Genomic DNA, 20148 nt, shown 5'->3' with positions numbered 1-20148 from the left:
CACTGAGGAGGAGTACGTATTTTACAACGTGTGTTGTTCCTCACTAGATGTCAACTGGCTGGTTTTGCCCTCCGAAACGCAAGAGCGTTCCTAGATTGGTAGCAAAGAATTGTTTAAAGACGAAGTGTTCAGATCTTGGACTTGATGCAGGCTGGTTGCTAAGGCACGGTAGTGTGTACATCAACAGATCTGGTTTAGCTTCATTCAGATAGATCTGAAAGCCTCTGCCTCACGATGCCAGAATTTTGAAGAGTGAAGTTTGGAAAAGTACTAGAAGCACGGCATCCCCAAACCGGGATGTTTACACAGGTTTTTTTTTTCATTACGCTTTCTTCAAGCAAAGGAAGCGGCAGGATGGAAAGCAGCGGCCCTGCCTCTGCAGCTTTACCACAGAGGCTCGGAGGGCGAGCCAAGGTGTTTCTAAGAAAGCGAAGGAAGAGCTAGCGCCTTGCGCGTTGTCGAGGCGATCTGCGCCGTCCTCTGACAAAGGGGTAGCACCACAAGCAGGGATGCCGAGGGGAGCCGACAGCGAAGATACCGCGCCGCGCACTGACAGCACCAAGACGGGCCAGAGGGCGAGGGGACCAGCCTGCCCACATCACGCCGACGCGCCCGGGGATCTATCAGAGCACTCCCCAAACAGAGGGGGAGAACACGAGACCACCCCAGGGAAAATAGCGCACACATTCTTCCAGCTTTAAAACCATTCCTGGGAAAGCAACTCAAATATCCTTTATTCGCAGGATCTCCCTCAGAAGCCATCAATTTCCAGATAAACAGACAGCCAAAATCCTTACGCTTCACCTGAGGGATTGAATTAATTCAAAACTTACGAGACAGCTCTTGGAGAGGAAACCTCTCTGTGGAACGGGGGCTCTCAAAAGCCCCAGCTATTCAGGTACGACACCAGTCACAAAGCAGCTGATGGGGTTTTTTAACCAAAGGGCAGAGAAATCCCCTCAGCTCGAAGGCTTATAAAATATTCGGGGTGTGTTGTATCACGTGGCTCAACAAGATCCCATCTAAGAAGCAGGAAAGCCCCCTCAGCCTTTCTTTCGCAACCTTCTGACGGCGATTCCAGTCGGCGCTCTCCAAGCACTGCACGAAGTGAGAGGAACGCTCTGCGCCGGTTCCGCGCAGTGAGTCACAGCCCCTCTCGCTCGCGGCTGCGCACGGCTAAAAGCACAATATCAGAACTAGCTGTGCTTTTCGCCTGGCCCCTACATATGTTTTTGTTGTTAAAAAAAGGCTTGCTTGGGATTTGTGCCAAACTCTGAAGTAACTATTTCAACAGGTGTTGCTTTCTCCTAAAAAACCTACTATGAGACGCCCAGGGAGGGGAGAGCTGCCTTATGGGTTTGTTTAACGTTTTGGCCTTCCCCAGCACATCCCCACCTCACAGCACAGTGTAACAAGGAGGTCACGGCCGGCTGTCTTTGCGCTGCCGTTAAACGTGGGAACGAGGAAACACAGGAGATCGAGAACTAAGGCGTTCTCAAAAACGAGCCTGCTGAACGGCTTTGCAGCACCATCAATTACAGTAACGCTACCTTCGATAAACACTTCTGGAGATCTGTGCCAAAAATAAGAAAACTGATGGCTAGTTATTGCTGTCATCTGTCACCACACCAGCGCGTAGGTCTGTACCTGCTCCTCTCTCCAGCCTCCCGCCTTCGAACGGCGAGCGGCCCCCAGACTACGCGGTTTGCGGAGACCGTCAACAACTGCCACTTGCAATCTGTGAAGATCAAGAGTAAGCAGAGCAGGCCAGTTTGCCGAGCACCGCGAGCCTCCAGCTTTTCAACCGGTAAGCAAGCGTTTTTAAATAGACCTTACGGCAAGTCCAACCGGAGACCTCCAGCAAAACCAGCTCCAGGCTTTCAAAGCAGAGGAGCAGCAAAAACACCTGCCAACGTCACTGTCGTGCTCCGAGGTAACTCGGAAGCCTCGAGCCTCGCTAAGGTGACCCGCGCACACAGAAAAGCAGCGATGGAAACAGGCGAAATGAACACTTCCTTGCTGTAACACCACCTCATGAGGTGAATTAAGTGTACTGCACAACCTGGGGCCTGGGGATTAGGTCTGAAGAGGGAGATTGTAGAGTTTTATGTTAAAAGGAAAGAAAAAAGCCTTTTCTTAATAGAAAAATTCAGATTACTCTTAAAACGTTAACAAGTCTCCTGACAACTCTAGCCTGATCTCCTGGGGTTAGATTCAATTAGTGTCAACTTGCTTTCTGTACGAATTCAGACAGCGAAGTGCGATAATGAATCACTTGGTGTTCACCGGGTCCATTGATTTCTTGAGCCACGAGAACTTAGCGACTCTTTCATTTGTGTATTATGTGGCCAAGATAACAGCTCCTTGAAAGCTGAAAATGCTGCTAAATATTCCAGTTCTTTCCTCAGAAAGCTTTTGGTACGGACAAAGCTTTTGCTTGTTAAACCATTTTATTTCTGCTTGGCGTTCTTTTTCAGAAGAAATGTTTCCCAAACAACAGATCCTAACGGAATCTGTAATTCCAGCAGCACTTCTCTTATGCTACTTAAAGAAAAAGTGAAGATTTTAAGTTTAAATCAAATTTAATTGTTAAAAATCAAATACTTCTGCACAAGCAGTTTTCTAGAACAGCTGAACACGTTCCTCAAATAAAAGGTCGACGCACTGTTGGTTCCCCAGATCTGAAGTTACGTTAAAACCAATAAATTTCTGCAAAGGAGCAAGACTAACAATCTGGGAGTCGGTCGAGCATCTTCAGAGCAAACAGGAAAGGAATCGTTACCTTTCCATGCAGGAATTAGGAATTCGCAAGCAATTACATTCTTAACTCCGCTATCAGTTGAGTAACAGGACACGATCTTACTCCGGTTAATGAAGCTGGACACACACAACTTTGTAAAGAAATCAAACATACTGGATTTAACACAATTACGGACTTGCTAACAACGGAACATTCTTCCAGACACCAGCTTTTACGTGAACTACCTCAATTTTTCCACTGAGATTTGGGTAAAGCTCGCTGGATATACAGCTGTGTTTGTCGGGAGAAATTCAGGTTATACAACTGAAAAAAAAAAAAAAAAAAGAAAGAAAAAGGGAGAGAAACAGAAAAGCATATCCAGTTTTCCTGCAGACTTTCTAAATATGCCGATGGGAATCAAAGGAAGCATTTATTAAAATTCAACAACTTCTCTAAATTCTTCCCCCAAAATTCTGGGCAAATTACAAACTTATGGACAAAACTCAACCGTAATCGAACCGCAAATCTGACACTGGAATTAAGTCAATCAAAATCCACTGTAACGGTTTCTTTTAAAATGCCCTTTTTAATACATTAAAATTTGATTCCCATAAGCATAATAAAAGGGTGGGGTGTCCGTTTGATAAAAACCCCTGCGATATCTGACGAATACAGGAAGTCAGATTTCACGATAACTGCTCTTTTGCTGGTTTGCAGTTTCCTTACCAAGCTTTCTTATAAATTTTAGCTTTTCACTTCAGAAAGCTTTCTCTCTAGCACGTTGAGGCTAACAAGCAGCAAAACTGGTGCAGATTAAAATTAGAAAAGTATTATTAAAGCTTAATTGGAAATTAAACGCCGTTTAAAGGATTAACTGGGAGTTGTAGAGACTGCATTATAGGTAAATCCTGTTGTTCAGATCAGTTCAAAGTTCCCCAGCTGGATACGTCTGAAATTTCTCAGGGAGGCTTTCCCCTGAAGCAACCAGAGGCAGGACCTGCCACGGGAAAGAATACACACCCGCCTGGAGTTTTTAAACCGTGCGGGGTGGATTGGGCACCCCCGTCAGCGCGTCCCCGCTGTTCTCCGATCTCTGCCTAGGAAGGAGCTCACAGCCCAGCTCCCGGCAGCAAGCCCTGCCCCGGCGAAAAGGCACCGCTTTGGCCATTTCTGGCCTCCGCAGCAAAGCCAAGGCCGGACAGCAGGGACCAAGCGCCCTTTCATCCTCAGAACTGGGGTTTTCACGTTACACAGGGCAGCGAGAGAGAAACCTCCCAGGTCAAGCCTGCACGCTCTGCCTCTCCCGCGGGCGCGCAGGAGGCGCAGCGTCTCCCAAACTGCTCATCTGGCTTCCTTCTGCAGCCCGAAACTAAACACCACGTCAAACAAACCCTCCAGACTGTCAGGGCTCAGTGGAATCCCAGTGGATGTATTTTCTTCCAAGGGAGACTTCTTCCCATTCACAGCCCTTGTGTTGAGAAGAAAAGTAAATACAGCCTTTAAAAGAAAGATAAGTTAACATCAATTTAATGATTCACAGTTACTGCATTTAGACTCAGTGGCAAGACAGCCGCTAGCTAAAAATCACCCAATTACCCATCCAACTACCACATTTTAAAAGTTCTTTACGTTTGTGTCCAAGTTGCCAAAAACTATCCAACAATTAACTAACTGCTCCTCCCTTCCCCTCAAACTAACCCTTTTGTGTTCATATTCTACAGCCCGTATTAGAATTTGAATTTTAAAAACTCTGCACTTGCTTCCCAACCAATTACTAAAATTAATATACATGAAAATAACTGCTCCTTCACTAACCACCCTCCATGAAAGCCGTATTTAATTAAATGAGGAAGGATTCTCAAATCAATAAAAGATAATCCTGGTAAGTCAAGGAAAAGAAAATTTAAATGTTATCCACAATTTCATTAATTATGGCAGGTATTCAGCTTCCAGTCCCTCTCTACATCAACAGACCCAGATGCAATCTCACCAAAGCCAAGAACCTAAAATTAATATCAATAAGGAGAAGACACAGAAAGTTAATAGCAGAAAAAAGTTTCACGAGCAACGGAGGAGGTAGTTTCATACCACAACCAAGAGATCACGCTGTGGAGAGCGCGGTCCCAGCCCTCTGCCTGCCTCTGCTTTCCCAGGAAAGCTGCATACCCTTGCCTCTCTCCTTGCACCCGAGCTCCTCTGACCTGAAAGAAACCTGAAGCAGCAGAAAAGCTGTGTAGGTCAGCTTGGTTTCTCTTAACTTGCTCACCCCACAACCCGATGATTTTCTGAGAGCAGAAGGGAAGCCAGAGCCAACAGGACGGTTTACTCCATGTTCAGACCAACCCAGCCGCGTGGCCCCACCTCACGTTGCGGCTCAGGGCTGCCCATGGAAGCCGATGGCCGGGCAAACCTCATCCACGCTTGCGCAGAAGCTGGAAGGCGTGAAAGGAATGAGTCAAACGAACAGCGAGAGAACAGGGCATCGCGCCACAGCAACTCGGCATTTCTGCCTTACCAAAGCTCCTCAGGACGCTACAGGAGCGATCAAGGCCCGGGTCAGAGGCAACTGCTCATTTCCAGGTCACTCAACACAAAATGCGGTGGATCTGTCACAATTACCGGGCGAGGTCTAAAGTAATACTGCTCCTGGAGCCAGTGGGACCTGTGCTGCGAGCGTACAGAGCACCTGAAGAACCAAAGCTCTGCCGCTGGGTTCTCCCCCGCCTACCACGTGTGTCACAGTGGACACTCAAAGCCTGAACGTCTTCCGTTTTACTGCTTGCATCTTAGTTATCCTCCTGTGAAACGAGAACAATCACACCAGAAGGATATTGTAAAGATTGAGTTGTTTTTGAACCACTCGGACTCCTCAACAGCGTAGGGCGCGGGGGGTTTGGTTATCCTGTCGGCAAACCAAAGTTTGACTGGCGCACCCTGAGGCCCAGAGCCATACGCTGAACAATGTGGATAAATCAAGATACTTAACAGCCTCCGTTATCTAATAATTAAAGCCACCGTTATCTAATTTTGTGCTGAAAGAGGCAGGGGTCTTGGTCTCACTAGGGCAGTGGGGAACATATGATAATTAATTAAAGACTATCACAGTGCTCGTGCAGAAGGAGATGAAGATCGGAAAGACTTTTGGAATGCTTGACTTTTTAATCTATATAATGCTTTTATAGTTTCAGTACAACTGATAAGTTAATAACGACTGGTTTTATACTGCTATCAGGGTTTTTTTAGAACTTATTGCAAATAATTAAAAAGACTCCCATTATTTAGATTAAAATCCAGTTAGGTATGCTGTTTAACAGGTGGCTAAGGAAGAGAAGAGTGTCTGTTTGCAACGTTAGCCCTTTACCTTCATTTTCCAAGCAATTAAAAATTAGCTGATGCAAATCTAATAACATCAGTACTTTCCTTTCACCCGAGTACACGCCCGCAGAAGGGTGTTTACGATAGATGCTTCTCCTCAATCCAGAGAGTGTCCCGATAGTCAGGGGAAATAAATGATATGATGTAAACCCACTTCTGTTAAATCGCCCTTCAGAGCGCCTAGTGCGCCTCAGCCTAATAGAAAGGTGCAGCATCAGGATACTACAGATCAAGTTCTTTTATCAAAAAATATCTATTCTCTAGATTAAAAAATACCTAGAATTACAGAGAAGTATGCAGGCTGCTACCAGCCCCTTAAAGCTAACGCACACCGTAGACACAAAGCGGGAACTCTGAAAACCGCGCTCCTCGGAAAATCAGAAGGCATTTAAACGTGCCTGCTCTAAAGCCACTGACACTGTTCTTTTCTTTCTGAAGAATCAGTCATTCACGGCAACAGCGAAAAGCGAACGCAGCACACAGTCACTCTAGAATAGAAAAGGCATCGCTAGCTTCTTCACAGCTCTTCCTCGCTAATGGAGACAGACTACACTGACTAATTCATCAAAGAACAAGAGAAGAGAATCCCCTGCGTTTCGCTCTCACTTGGGCTGTCATGAGCAGGAAGAAACACCACCAAGCCAGATTTCTAAAGTAACTTATTTCCTGCAGTTTCAAGCACCGATCCAACAGCAGCGGTGGATCCAAACGCGCAGCTGTTCCTCCAGGAAGACTGGTAAAGGAAATGAAGGCTGAAGTTTAGAGGAAAGGTATAATCCGCAGTGATAGCAGCTGCGCTCTCCGGGTCACTTGGGATTTAGAACATTCCATCAGCAGCTCTGCAACAAAATGTTTTGCAACAGGTTTTTTTTTTTTAAATTGTAGTATGCTTTTATTTTCATAGAAGTGAAGATTTTAACACTGGCTGGAAACAGGCAAGTGCGGACAAGCAGAGAAGAAGTTTCCCTTGTTGCCTCTGCCAATCATATTTGGCCTTCTAACGCTATTAGCATCCTAGCGTAATAGATATTGCAGAGAAAAGCGTTACCAGGCCAAAACAGGAAGCCGAACGTCTACTACAAACTAAGTGAAAATCACCACGAAAAACTCCAGACATATGGTATGAACTGGACGTGAACCCCTGCCTTCAGAACTGCTACATCATTGTTTACTCCTCCATCACCCTCACTGCCGTTTCAGGCACTTCCCAGTATTTGTTCCATTAGCACATCCTCATGGCAGGACACAGACAGACAAACTGCAGGCCAGCCAGATGCAGTCATTAAGAAGAAAAACTCAAGAAAAGAAAAAATGCATGTTTCTTGTTCTTTTTTTTTTAGGGAAGGAATCTGTTGTAATATACTGGAATTTAGCAGCCACAGAAGAGCAACAGTTTTGGCCACACTGAAACACCTCACAACCAACTTTTCACTCACAGAATCTCAGAAGGGTTCGGGTTGGGAGGGACCTTCAAAGCCCACCCAGTCCAACCCCCCTGCCAGGGACATCTCCAACCACATCAGGTCGCTCAGAGCCCCGGCCAACCTGGCCTGGAACGTTTCCAGGGAGGGAAACGCAAGGCCAGCACTGCGCTTGATTTTTACCAGTGGGCAGCTACCGTACACTACCAAATACACTGTCCAAGGTTTGGTGGCTTTCCCAACGCACTAACACACCCAAATATTCTCAAAGCCTTCAGAAATTAACACCAGAATGGGAGCTAGCATATTCAAGGCCCAGAACCAAAGGGATTCCGCCACAGCCTGCGAGCATCCCAGCCCACACGAGCTCAGCACGAGGGTCTGCGCTGAGGGGAAGGGGAAGCAGAATCCTCCCCCTCTATCTCAGCTTGAAAGGAAACACGAGCTCGCCCCAGATGCCGTGAAAACACACACTGCGAATCACAAGAGTTTTCCATCAATAATGAAATCTGCTAGTCAGAGTAAAGGAAACGGCAAGATAGCTAACACAAGATTTTAGAAACCTAAGCCGAAAGGTTACCCGATAGCATTACATACACGCTGCGATTCCAGTGGCTTACCAGTAAAACTGTGAGGTCTCAAGGGGCGCGCGTCTACTGGAACACCCGCGTGGGTCCCCTGCAGCTGCATAAAAGCCTCCACAAAATTAGTGCCGTCCTGAATGATGCTGTGCTTTGAGAAGGAGAAAGGAGACGATGAAGTTCTGTTCTCCAGAGGCTATGACAAAGTTAGCCATTGGAGGAAGGCTTATTCCGGGGACTGTCTAAAACCACTGCATTTTTGCAGCCAGCATGTCCATAGAGCAAAGACCTGCAAAGGCAAAGATCGCTTTCTCTCTGTTGGAGGTGCAGCCGTTATCGTAGCTTCTTTCTCAACCAAAACCATTTTGGTCACCCGGCTGATTCACGTTGCAAAGAGCACAGAACAGGAGGAAACGCAAACCTGGAAAGATCAGACACGGCCCTAGCCCCTGCAGCTGAGGTGCAAAGTGTCACTGCTATAAACCAACTTAAAATAAACGTCCCCCGGCTGGTAACTTTAATACTGCTTTGCTAAAACCATCATATAGCCCAGTCAAAGAAATTGCATTCATAAGAGCTGAGATATATATTGATCAGCAGAGCTTAACCAGGAATCGTCTGAACCCCTGCCAACTAGCGATCGCTGCACTTTTAGCACTCCAAGGGAGCCAATTATTACTCATGAGTCCGTGATGTTTTCTTCACCTTCCTGCTGAAGAGATTATTTAAGACCTCAAATCATTTAACTGGATTGTTTTGTCCTGTTATGAGTCATCTACAAATTCCACAGCACCATTAGATTCTCCTTCAGGAGCTGCAACCAACTCCCCAGATTGCCTCAGCCGTAAAACCGCGAGGAAGCGGGGTTATAAAAGTTACACACATCCCCGGACCTCGACCCCCAGATGGCTTCTAGAATCCATGTGAAAGTGGAAAGACCTCACCCCTAACGTACACTTGCTATTTATGCACCACCCCAGATCCACACTACACCCCAGATCGAAACCGTTTTTCCTGTGAACCCAAAGAGAGCAAAGCAGAATGTTTAACTTCTGCGGAGAAAGAGGGAGGGGGCAGGGAAGAGGGCGGTAGCATTTAATGCTGCAATTTTTTTAAAAAAATATTTTATTTCTGGTTTACACTAGTAGAACTTTGAGCAGTGGCACTTCGTTACGCATTAGTTGCATTTAATTTTCTCAAAAAAAAATGAACCAACATGAACTTTTTGAGGTTTTGGTGTTTGAGGGCAAAGAATCAGTATGAACACACCTTGCAGAACCTGAATAAATAAAGCACTAATAATAAAGAATAAAATTTAATACACAGGCTGCCACTTTGCTATTTCTGGGGAACAAAGGTTTACTGTTTAAAACTTAACAGTCACAACCGAGCAGCAAGCAAAAACAGGATACAGCACAACTAGAAACTTAAAATAGTGACTATTCTTCAGAGTCGTGCTCTCTCACCGGGCAGAGAGCCAAGCCCAGCTACAGCACGAACCAAACCCGACTGGCACTGCTCTCAAAAACAAACCAGATCCCCCGCCAGCTCGGCAACGGCCACCCTTCTTCTCTGAAAGGGTTTCAAGAAGAGAAAGGCGTGTATGCTGCTGATAATTCAATGTAACACCTCAGAGAGGACTCGTACGTGAAGCCCATCCATTATTTGATAGCAAAAAGAATTCTTTGCCTCCCTGATCTATTTAAACCTAGTGCAGCACTCCCAAAATCCATTTAATTTTCATGATCATTATTAGCTAACAAGGTACTTCTAAAGAAAATACTTGTTCTGAGCAGGCCAACAAGTCTGTTTTCTGGTTGATGGACAACACTTCAGAGAACGACAGAGAATGAGTGTCCAGTCTAAAAAAAAAAAATTAAAAATTGCCTAAGCCATCCCCATTCCTTCTATTGAAATGTCTCAGAAAAGATGAAATAAAAGCAGAGATGCCCTCATTAAGCAAGATAAAAATAGCTTTTATGTTCCATTTTTTATTTTTAGCTAAAGAATGAAAATTCAGTTACATAACCCTACAAGTTTCGTAAATTAGGAGACAAGCAGGGCACGTTTGCGCTCCCCGGAGTTCATCGGAACACCTGGCTCTGCCCCACCAGCAGCCACCAGCACGGCTGGGGCTGTGGAAAATCTGCGGGTACAGAAGGAACAGGTTCAGCTGCGGCCGAGGCTCACGTGGGTTCACAGGCAGAGAAAGCCACTTCACAATGATTTTCGGGCCGTGACACCAAGATCACACTTCTCCAGTGCCCCAGTCACCATGGCCTGTGCGGTACGTCCTTCCCTCCAACAACTCCTCGCACCGCCGCTCAACCCTAAACCCTCCCGTGACAGCTCAACACACCGTTCGTGGCTCTTACGGTGAGAAACCTGACCGTTCTCCAGGTATTCCACATACCTGCCACGGGAGCCAAAATCCTTCGAATGCAGAAGGCTCGTACAATGCAACCGTTTCATCGCACAAGAGAAGAATCTAATTACAGTGAGGAGGTCAATAAGGCTGAGCAGGCTGCTGGAAACCGGTGCAATATTTACGGTGTTATTTCTGTTCTTCCCTCGCCAGTGGAGAAATGCCGCAGAGCTGGCGGAGGGGAGCAGGGTGTCGTGGCGCTGTGACTAAAAGAGTGCCACGAGGTCGATCCCCGTCCGTTGCGTGTCCACATAGAACAAGGAGAAACCCAGTAACACCACCCCAGTAGTTAGTGGGTGCAGAATCCGGTGTCACGAATATGATCTACAGAAGACTTCACAAGGAAAAAAAAAAGGTGAGAAGTCAGCATACGAAACAATCACCGTCTCCCCTTCTGCCACCGAGTTTTTTTCCCCTTAATCCAGCTTACAGATGTCAAAACACAACTTCAGGCCTCCAGAGCTAGAAAAACGTTCTGCACAGCCTCCCATGGCTGCAAGACGCTGCTTCTGCGGCGGGCACCAACGGACAGAAAGGCAGGCCACAAATACCTGACACGCCTCCTGAGCTGAGAACTACCCCATCTGCCCGAACATACACATATTTTGGAAAATCAACTCGAATTCCCTCCCTTTTGAGACCCTGGTCATCCAAGGAAAATAATACTAACATAAATAGTAATAGCTGGGTATCAAAATTAATTTAAAATTCATCTACAGAACTGCAGTCTGCCGTTAACACGTCTTACGACTACGCAGTGGTAAGTAACCGCACCAACACACAAGCGAGGAGCCCAGCAGGGATATCACACGGGATATTTTCCCAGTCGTCAAGAAAAGCGACAGACCAAGCAGGCCAGAGAGTAAAATACGCACTGAGAGCATCTGCCTGTAAAACCCAGGCTTTCAGACAAGGACGGTGAAGCGCTGTGGAATCATCACTGAAGCCCAAAGCCAGAACACACCACTGCAATCTCCTCTGCTTCATTATTTAAGACCCTTTTTTTGTGGGTGTGTGGTGGTGTTGTTTTATTGCAAAGGATTGTTCTGGTAAAAGGGAAGAATTTTCAGTTCCCAAGAAATAATTGGCAAAACAAGGCGATTATCAACACGCAGTTACAACTTTATAATTTATAAAGTACCAGTGAGATCATGCGCGCACTTCTGCAACGCTCGTTTGGCTCGACAAGTGCCAGCGGAGATCCTGACAGAAATCTTATTCCTGCGTATCACTTACACAGCACTCAACATGCTATGCAAATAATTTAAAACAAATCAAAGCAGCATTTTAAATATTAACTCCTACGCACTATCGGATACGCTTATCTTCGCTAATGACTTAATAACGACTCACAAGTTCGGATATCACCTCAAGTTTACACCAAAGCCCTTGGGACCGCGTGTCTTTATCGAAACGCAAGGAGTTCAGACCAAAAGAAAAAAAAGGGAAGCAGCACCGAGGTCGCAACCGGTTGCTGTCACAAAATGAACACGGCTGCGAGCTTGTGTTTGCAAAAAACCTACCAGATTTTGACAGTTTGCTGCTTTTCACCCACTTACGCCAATCGTGTCAGCTACCATATATCCTCGACTACAAAGCAACCGCCACTCCAGCACATCCACAAAAACGCCGGGGTAAAATTCCAGCCGTCACAACCAGAAGTCTTATTTTAAAAAAGAAAAGCTTCTTTTCTTTACTGTTGCATTTGCTGCAAAGCGCCCTGAAGCGTGCGCGAGTTTCAAATGCTGCGTTAGGCACAAAACGCTGACGCCAGGGTGGAACACGCACAGAGTGATCAGCGCCGGCGGGGAGATGGACAGAACTGCCGTAACGCAGCCCGAGAAAACCGCCTTTGCAGTCAGACCGGCAACAGGACCCAGAGACAAACGCTTAGCCTTTAAGACTTTTTGTTTCAATCCCCACTGATCACTTTTGAGAGGACGCCTACTTTTCGCCAGAGCAGTACTTTATCACCGCTGCAACGAAAGCGTCTAGAAACACCGGGTCACTTCTTACAGAACAGCGTCCACGTCAGAGGGGGAAACCGCCAGGCCCAGAGCTCACCGCAGAGAAACGCCGAGCCCGCGGGTTTAACAGGGCCGATCCCCGCTGCGACCCACGCGCAGCCTGACCGGCACGGCGCGGGACAGCTGCGGGGGTGAAAGCTTACGCGAGCCGAAACCTGCACCGTGCTGCCGCCTCAGCCAAAACTCAGGGTCCCGATACGGCACGGTGAAGGCTTCGCAGCTAACGTCAACAACACCAATACTTTGATTATCAAACTGCAAACAAATGGCTAGCGCTACAAGTAGGGGTTTGATGAACAGCAGATTAAAATAAACCTTGTTTCCAAACCAGCACGGGTAATCCAAGATGGTTAGAAAAATAAAAATCTCGTTTACATGGTTAAAACAGAATCAAATACAAAGTAATCTGATTGAGAAACCTAAATCCAGTTAAAAATGGTTTTCAACACCGCGTCCTTACACAGGCACGTTACAGGCTTTCCAGGGCTTCGGGGTTCCCCCCTCCTTTTTTTTGGGAGGGGCCGTGTAAAGAACAGCTCTTTTCTGTTTCATCTAACAGGTACTGAAGAAAGTCCGAGCCTAGGCCACACTGCTACTAAAATTACGTTTCAGTACAACATATTCTTGAAAACTACTGTAAGGAACAATTCCTGTTCCACCGTTTTTGTGGCCGAACGCTTTACTTGCGCAGAGAACGCTCGTTTGCCTCTACCCTTCTACGGACGCCAGCACATCACTCGGATTACACAGCGTCAGCTCCTGCTGACTGATGTTTCTGCCATGTCCGTAACTTCTACGGGAGGCTTGTAGCTCCTGGATCCGCAACTATAACTCAGTCATCCAAACTACCAACTTCAGTTCGTAAACACAGGAGTAAGAAATCAGTATCCAGACCTCAACTTTTCAGGATCTTCACTCCAGGCAAAGCTCACCTCTGCAGGAACGGCTCTGCAGCTCGGCAATTCACTCCAGGGGGAAACCCCAAATCACCCTCCAAGAGCTGGAAGAGCTGACCGTACACAACCTCGGGAACGTATTCTCTTACTAAATGAGTAGCTTCCCTGAATGCAAATGACTGCAAATGCTCTCCACGGCTGAAGCTAAAGAAAACTTGGAAACGCAGCCCACTGAGCTGAGCTCCACATGCTCGCCCTGCGAGTTACAATCAACACACTGAAATACAGCAGTTAGACAACCACAGTTTCGCACGTCTACAGATCCTTCATAGCTTTCCTGGATCATTAAAACAGACGGACTTGGCCACCGCACAGAAAAAGACTTTGTCTGAGAGCTGAGGCAAGCAGCTGTAATTCACGGTAATGACGGAAAAATAATAAAAAAGTCATTGTCTCCTTAAAAAAAAACCACAACAAAAACCTGACCGGGCTTACCAGAAGAAACGTTACACTGCTGGCTGAAGTGCGCGAGCTCTGCAGCATGGCACATCAGAAGCCGAGGCGCGTGTTTACCTTGGACAGCTCAGCGGAGTTAAGGAAAGCCCAGCGTTGCACAAGAACAGAGATTCTTTGTGCCCCTGCGGGTAGCTCACCTCTGCGTTTTCACTCTCTGCTTTACAATAATTCTTTCAAAGAATTAACGACACCGCACCATCATTTCAGCACGTTCAATGCAGCTACTCGCCCAGCCCGCGCTTGCCCAAAGGCCGGCGATGCCCGCGGACGGCGGTACGCATGCCGCCATGCGGGGAGCCTATCTGGCGGGACGCAAACTGACTCGCTTGGTTCCGCGTCCCGCTTCGTCAGAGAAGCCAGAGGAGGATCACGGATGAAGCTTAGGCGACCTATTTCTTGGCCTGGAAATGTGCAAACACAGGGTGCAAGGCCTGTATCTGGAAAAGTAACGACGAAAAACACTGACTAGAGCTTGAAGTCAGATTAACACTTCTGTTTGGAGAGACAATCGCCATACCATAGAACTGACCAAAACTACTTCCAGCGGGAAGTACTACTCTCCGTGCTCGGAGCGCTCGGCCCCGGTTTTGATGCATTTCCTTAATACATTTCAGGCATTCAAAAACACACTACTTAGTCAGGAATTGCTTTTTTATCCAATTATTTAACAAAAAACATGCTGAAGACATTAGGAAACGTTACGGCGCTGTGCCGTCATCATCAGTGTTTCTCATTTCTAGAACCACAGATTAGCATTCCTGATTTAACTCAGCCTTTCAATACCGGTTTGCATACTATCTACCTTGAACGACGATCTGCGAACATGCAAAGAGACGTTTGGATCCCTTCCGCAGCCAGCGGGAACGAGTAACCGAGTAACTGCCTCATACAAATTTTGTTACAGGGTGGTGTGTGCCTGTGTCTGTTTTACACACACACACGAATACAAACGATGCGGTTTTCGCTTGATTTTTGTTTAATTCCGCTTCAGTCAAATGGCCATCTATGGACAGCTATGCCATTACAGTAAATTCCACCTGAAAAAATGAGTGTAAAACAGGATCTTCATTTTACAAATGCTCCAGTCTAAAATACAAACACCAACTTTTTACTTCATGTAGTTTTCAAGAACTCGAAAAAGGAACACAGGCACACAGCGCTTTTGGTAACACCTCAAAATACGCCCGCAAACCCTGTCACGGCACCACCACTCAGGTGGACAAAGCACCGAATTATCTACTTGGGAACACAGAAGATGATTGTGCGTCACCGAGGAACACGGGTTGCTCCCAAAGATCCTCTTTTTGAAAAGCACTCTTCATAGTAGCTCACTGAGACACCTTCGGCAAGTCGCCTGCACGGGGGCCTCGTGTGCAGGAAAAACTGCGCTAGTAGTGGCGGAATTTTGCAGAACGGTCCCAAACATCACCGCTAACCGGGGTTTTCTTCCTTGTTTCCACCCCAGTAACACCAACACCAGCACAGCTCTCCAGGCAGGTGGGGCTGGGAAACAGCACTGGCTGGCAGGTTTCTGGACTTGGGGGTTTGGGAGGGGTGGGGTGTTTTTTTTAAGGTAAGATTGCGAGGTCCGTAAGAGGGAGCTCAAACTCATCCCTCTGAACTAGGGGACTTTGACAATGTACATTAAAAAAAAAACAAACAACCCTGGAAACCTGAGAAAAAAAAGGAACAAGTACAATGCAGGTCACAAGCTATGCCCAGATTTTCTTTAAAAACGTTACACCCTCTAGCATTTGAAGGGCCGTACTTTGAAGAGCTCAGCGCTGTCTGCATTACCTTGCATATTAATGTTTTGTTAATTAACATTTTAAAGGCAGTGACAGCCTTGTATGAGTAAATACAGGCACGGCAGCAAGCATCGCTGGGTTGTGTTACACAGAAATTGAGAGCAGGCCTTGGTAAACAACCCGTCCTTAGAACACAGAAATCGCTGCGCTTCTAAAATTCCAGGCTTTACGTGAAAAAAAAAAGGAAGGGAGCAGAACCACAAGCAAAACGCAGGAGCCAATGTCACACACACAAAAAAACCCTCCCCCTCTTCTCACCCACTTTGTTACTATGGGACTCAGAAATCTCTGCATTACCGACGCGAAGGTCCCACTCACAAGACAATTAAGCAGCTCCAGCGTTCCTCTCGGCCACCCACCTCCACGGCTCTTCACAAGGCCTGCGTCTCCCAGAAAAGCTACGCCGCATTCCCCAATCTGCCAGCTGAAAGACAGGACCCTGTCGCTCCCGAGAATAGGGGAACGCTTTTAAAAACAAACAAAGGGATTTATTTTCCAAAGGATTTTATTTTTTCCCCCCCCCCAACGGAGTGGTGAGGGCAATAGAGAAAGGAGGAGTTAACATCACGCTCCGTTTCGTCCTGGGCGAGAAAGATGTATCATAACTTTAAAATCTCAGGTGGACCGAGCGGCATAAATAGGTGGGAGATTACCAAGGCAGAAAGCAAGCTCAGAAACAGCGTGCGTACGCACAAGAAATGGTGGAACGGTAGTTCTCTGCCTCTGCTCCGACTAGTAACGAACAGTGAAGCAGACGAGATGGTAAACATTGCAAAAAGACAATTACTAATAATGAAAAGGCAACAGAAATTTTGGGCTGCTTCCACAAACTGAGTAACGCGTTTTCAAACTGACAGCAAAGTGTTGGTTGCCAAATTAAAATGAGAGCAAACAGCTAAGCTGCGCTTAACCCCTTTCTGCTTTTATACTGCATTTTAAACACAGATGAAATCATGGAATTTAGAAGAAAAAGTCTACAAAGGAGACATTCTGCTCCGCTGTTCGGTCAGTGTTTCCACCACTTCAGCACCCGGAATCCTCAGGCGCGTTATTCATCTCGGGTCCTCTGCTCAGTACCGGGTTCTTGAACGCGAGATGAGCTTCCATCTGCAAAACCCGGGTGAGGAACACTCAGATTTGGGAGAAACTGAATTAGGATTCGACCTATCTTGTGGAAGGTGAACGCTAAACGTGAGAGTTGACTGAAGGACAACCTGTCGTTGCAGATGTCGAGAACTCTCTCTCAAGAATACTGGAGTGACAGCCAAGGCCCGACCACCAAAAGGCAAAATCCCGGGGCGGTGAGCTGCTCGGGCACGACAGAGGCGCGAGAAACAAGACCCCAGCGACTGAACACATCCCTGAACCGTCCTCGCTCTGCTCGCAGCTAACTGCCAGCTGCTCTAACAGCACCCTCCACAAAACATCCACAGATAGCTCAGCACAAAGCAAGCTTGGGCCTCGCACCTTCCCCGGCGGGAGCTGACAGGAGCAGCACGCCGTTTTCCCACCCGACCAGCAGCAGCACGGCTCAAAACAAATATTTACCCTATCCTGACAGGGAGGAATAAAAGGAAACATTTCACTGCAAATCCAACTTGTTCCCATTGCTGTGAGGGTTCAGCCACAAACAGGATCATACATTTTCTCTCAACAGTTAAACCAGAAACGTCGACACAAGCAGGTGGGACAAGCAGCACAGAGAAAAGCTCAGACATGCCTACAGCTACAGCAGAAGAGGCACCCAGCATTCGGAACGCGCGTTCGCGACGCTGCCGGTTTCGGCTGACGGGCTGCGCGGAAGCAGCGGGAGCCAGGGAGGACCGGGCAGTGCAGCAGTCTGCGCTACCACGGCAGGAGCGGCCAGGAACGGCACCGCTGACACCAACTCCAGCAGCTCCCGCCAGGTCTCCGCGCACGGGCGGGGGCTCCGCGCCCGCACGCCCCCGCGGCGGGGAAACCGGGGCTTCACCGGCCCGCGGCCCCCACAGCCGGGCCCGTTCGGGGAGAGGCGCTGGGATTCCCCCCCTCAGACCCGGGAGAAGGAACCGGGACCTCCCCTCAGACCCGGCCCACAGGAGGGGGGGTTTCCCCCGGCCCGGCCCGGCCCAGAGGAGCCCCCGCCCAGCCGGGCCCGCTCCTGCGGAGACGTGAGGGGGCTGCCCCGACCCTGACCCGGGGCAGAGCCCCCCCCCCCTCCGACGGAGGGCCTGGGGACCCCCCCCACTCCCGGCGAGGCCCAGCCCCGGCGCCCCGCGCAGCGCACCTGCTCCCGCCGCCCCCGCCCGCCCCGCTCTCCGCAAGACGCTGCGGGCCCCGGGCCCGGTGCCGGGGAAACGGGAAAGGGGCGGGGGGGGGGGGGGGGGGAAGACGGCGTGCGGCCCTCCGCCCCGCGCCGGAGGGCACCGCCCGCCCCCGCCAGGGGGCGCTGCCCGCCGCCCCGCCCGCCGCCGCTGCCCCCGGGCCGAGGGGCGCCGCAGGGGGCGCCGCCCCTCCCCCCCCCTTCCCCGCCCGCCTCCGCCGGGGGCGCGCGCGCCGGGGCGGCGGCGGAGCCGCGCGCGGGCGGGCGGCGTTGCCGGCTCACCCGGTGGGCGCGGGTCAGGCTCAGGTCCTTCATGACCTCCTCGAAGGCCGCCGTCTCCTCCGCCTGCTTCTGGTTGTGCAGCGCGATCTTCTCGCTGAATTTCCGCGGGTTGTTCGAGGCCGCCATCTTCCCCCGTCCGCATCCCCCTCCCCGCGCCGGAGGGGGCGAGGCGCATGCGCCGGGCGAACCAACCGGGCGGGCGGGGGGGGGGGGGGGGGCGGGACTGCAGGGCGTCTGCGCGGCCGAGGCGCGGGGCGGGAGGGGGCGGTGAGGGGGCGGTGAGGCGCATGCGCGGAGCCCCCGGCGGCGCGCGCGGGAGGAGGTGGCCGGCGGCGCGCCTGCGCAGTAGAGGGGCTTCCCCCGTCGGGGTGCGTGGGGCGGGAGGTGCGCGCTGCGCATGCGCGCGGGCGGTCCGGCGGGGCGAGGCGGCGGCCGGGCCGGGGTCCGTGCGCTGCCCGCCGCCCCCGCGCTTTCCCCGGCCGCTCCCCGCCCAGGCCGCGGCTCCTCCTGCCAGGCGTGCGGGCATCCCCGGCTTCGTGCTGCCCCAGCCGGGGCCGGGAGCCCTCGGGCAGGCGTCGCGGCTGCGGCCGCTTCCCGCCGAAACGTGGCGCGGGCCTCGGTGTCGCGTCCGGCGGCCTCGGCGGCGCAGGGAGAAAAAAAGGGGGGGATTGTGCGCTCGTGTGTGTCCCCTAGCCCCTCACAGAGCAGACTTCGCCCTGAAGGGGGAGGTAAATCCCAAAGCTCTGAAAAGCCAGGTGGTTTTTTACCAGCAGATTCAAAATCTCATTTTTATTTTTTTTTCCAGTGTAAAATTTCTGAGAGGCTACTTAGCTTGTTTGACAGGGGTTCCCCCCCCCCCTTCCGAAAAAGGAATTGGGAGGATTTCCTGAACAAACCAGTCACCCCAGCGCCTCACGGGGCTCAGGCTGGGTCCTCTGGAGGCACGGGGTGAACGAGACCCAGCTCCTGCTCCTCCACCTGCCAGTGCTCGACGGAGCAGCGCGTGCGGCAGGGAAGGAAAGGGAGAGGACAACGAGCTACGAATGCATTAGCAAGTCCTTTCAGATCAGCAGCAGTTCCGACTGCGATTGCTGCCTCTTCCTGCAAGATAAGACAGGTGAAGCTAAAAGACAGGCCAACCCAGTACGGTGGAAATCTAGTGCCAAGGTACCAGGGGAACGCATTATTTCTGGGAAAGGTTTAGGAACTGGGAAAAGTCCCTCGTTTTCCTGGACCACTTAGGCGCGTTGTACAGCAAAGCACAAGATGCTGCCGCAGCTCTGTTCTGAACTCCACAGAACAAAGCGGTGCAGTCTTCCCACGCAAGCACGTCTTCACTGCCAAACTCCTGCGAGCGCGTCCAGCTCCACCCTTCTCCCTCTCCTGTGGCGTTCTGCATACGCAGACTTCTTCCCGGTGAACCCCGAGTCTGCGTCAACGCCACCAGAAACTCGTTCCCCCTCCCCGAGGAGTCGGGACCTTGGCCGACGCAGCTGGCGGGCGATGCGTGTGGGACGCAGCGGATCTGTCGCGGGGCCGGGATGAGAGGCAGAGATGACCCTGATGGGCTGTGAGCGGGCAGTTCTGGGGAGTACGGCCGTTTCGAAACACAAGCCGAGGCTGCTAAGCCATTGATTCCAGCTGTGTTAACATCAGACGGGTGCAAAGCGCTGTGCTACGCAGGACGCGCGCGTTAGGCAGTAATAAATCCTGACAGTACTGGTTTCCAACACCCACACGTTGCCCTTTACACTTTCTTTTTCTCAAAGCCGCAG

At 49.9% G+C, this 20148-nt stretch overlaps 1 protein-coding gene across 4 annotated transcripts in view; it reads right to left on the bottom strand.

Moving 5' to 3' along the window:
* Positions 1-18529, bottom strand: part of CRTC1 (CREB regulated transcription coactivator 1) — a 41687-nt gene extending 23158 nt beyond the window's left edge. For 2 of the 4 annotated variants that reach the window (XM_086767089.1, XM_086767090.1), the window contains exon 1: positions 18374-18527. In XM_086767089.1, coding sequence (XP_086623215.1) covers positions 18374-18499 — 126 coding nt within the window. In that variant the 5' untranslated portion in view covers positions 18500-18527. Of the gene's footprint in view, positions 1-18373 lie in introns of all 4 variants that reach the window. The other 2 variants (XM_086767088.1, XM_086767087.1) reach the window with 2 other exon arrangements.
* Between the last annotated feature and the right edge of the window lie 1619 nt (positions 18530-20148).

Source organism: Chlamydotis macqueenii, chromosome 26, assembly GCF_036417535.1.
Source record: "Chlamydotis macqueenii isolate bChlMac1 chromosome 26, bChlMac1.mat, whole genome shotgun sequence".
NCBI lineage: Eukaryota > Metazoa > Chordata > Aves > Otidiformes > Otididae > Chlamydotis > Chlamydotis macqueenii.
Note: the sequence above shows the minus strand (reverse complement) of the source record. Positions and strands in the feature narration are given on the sequence as shown.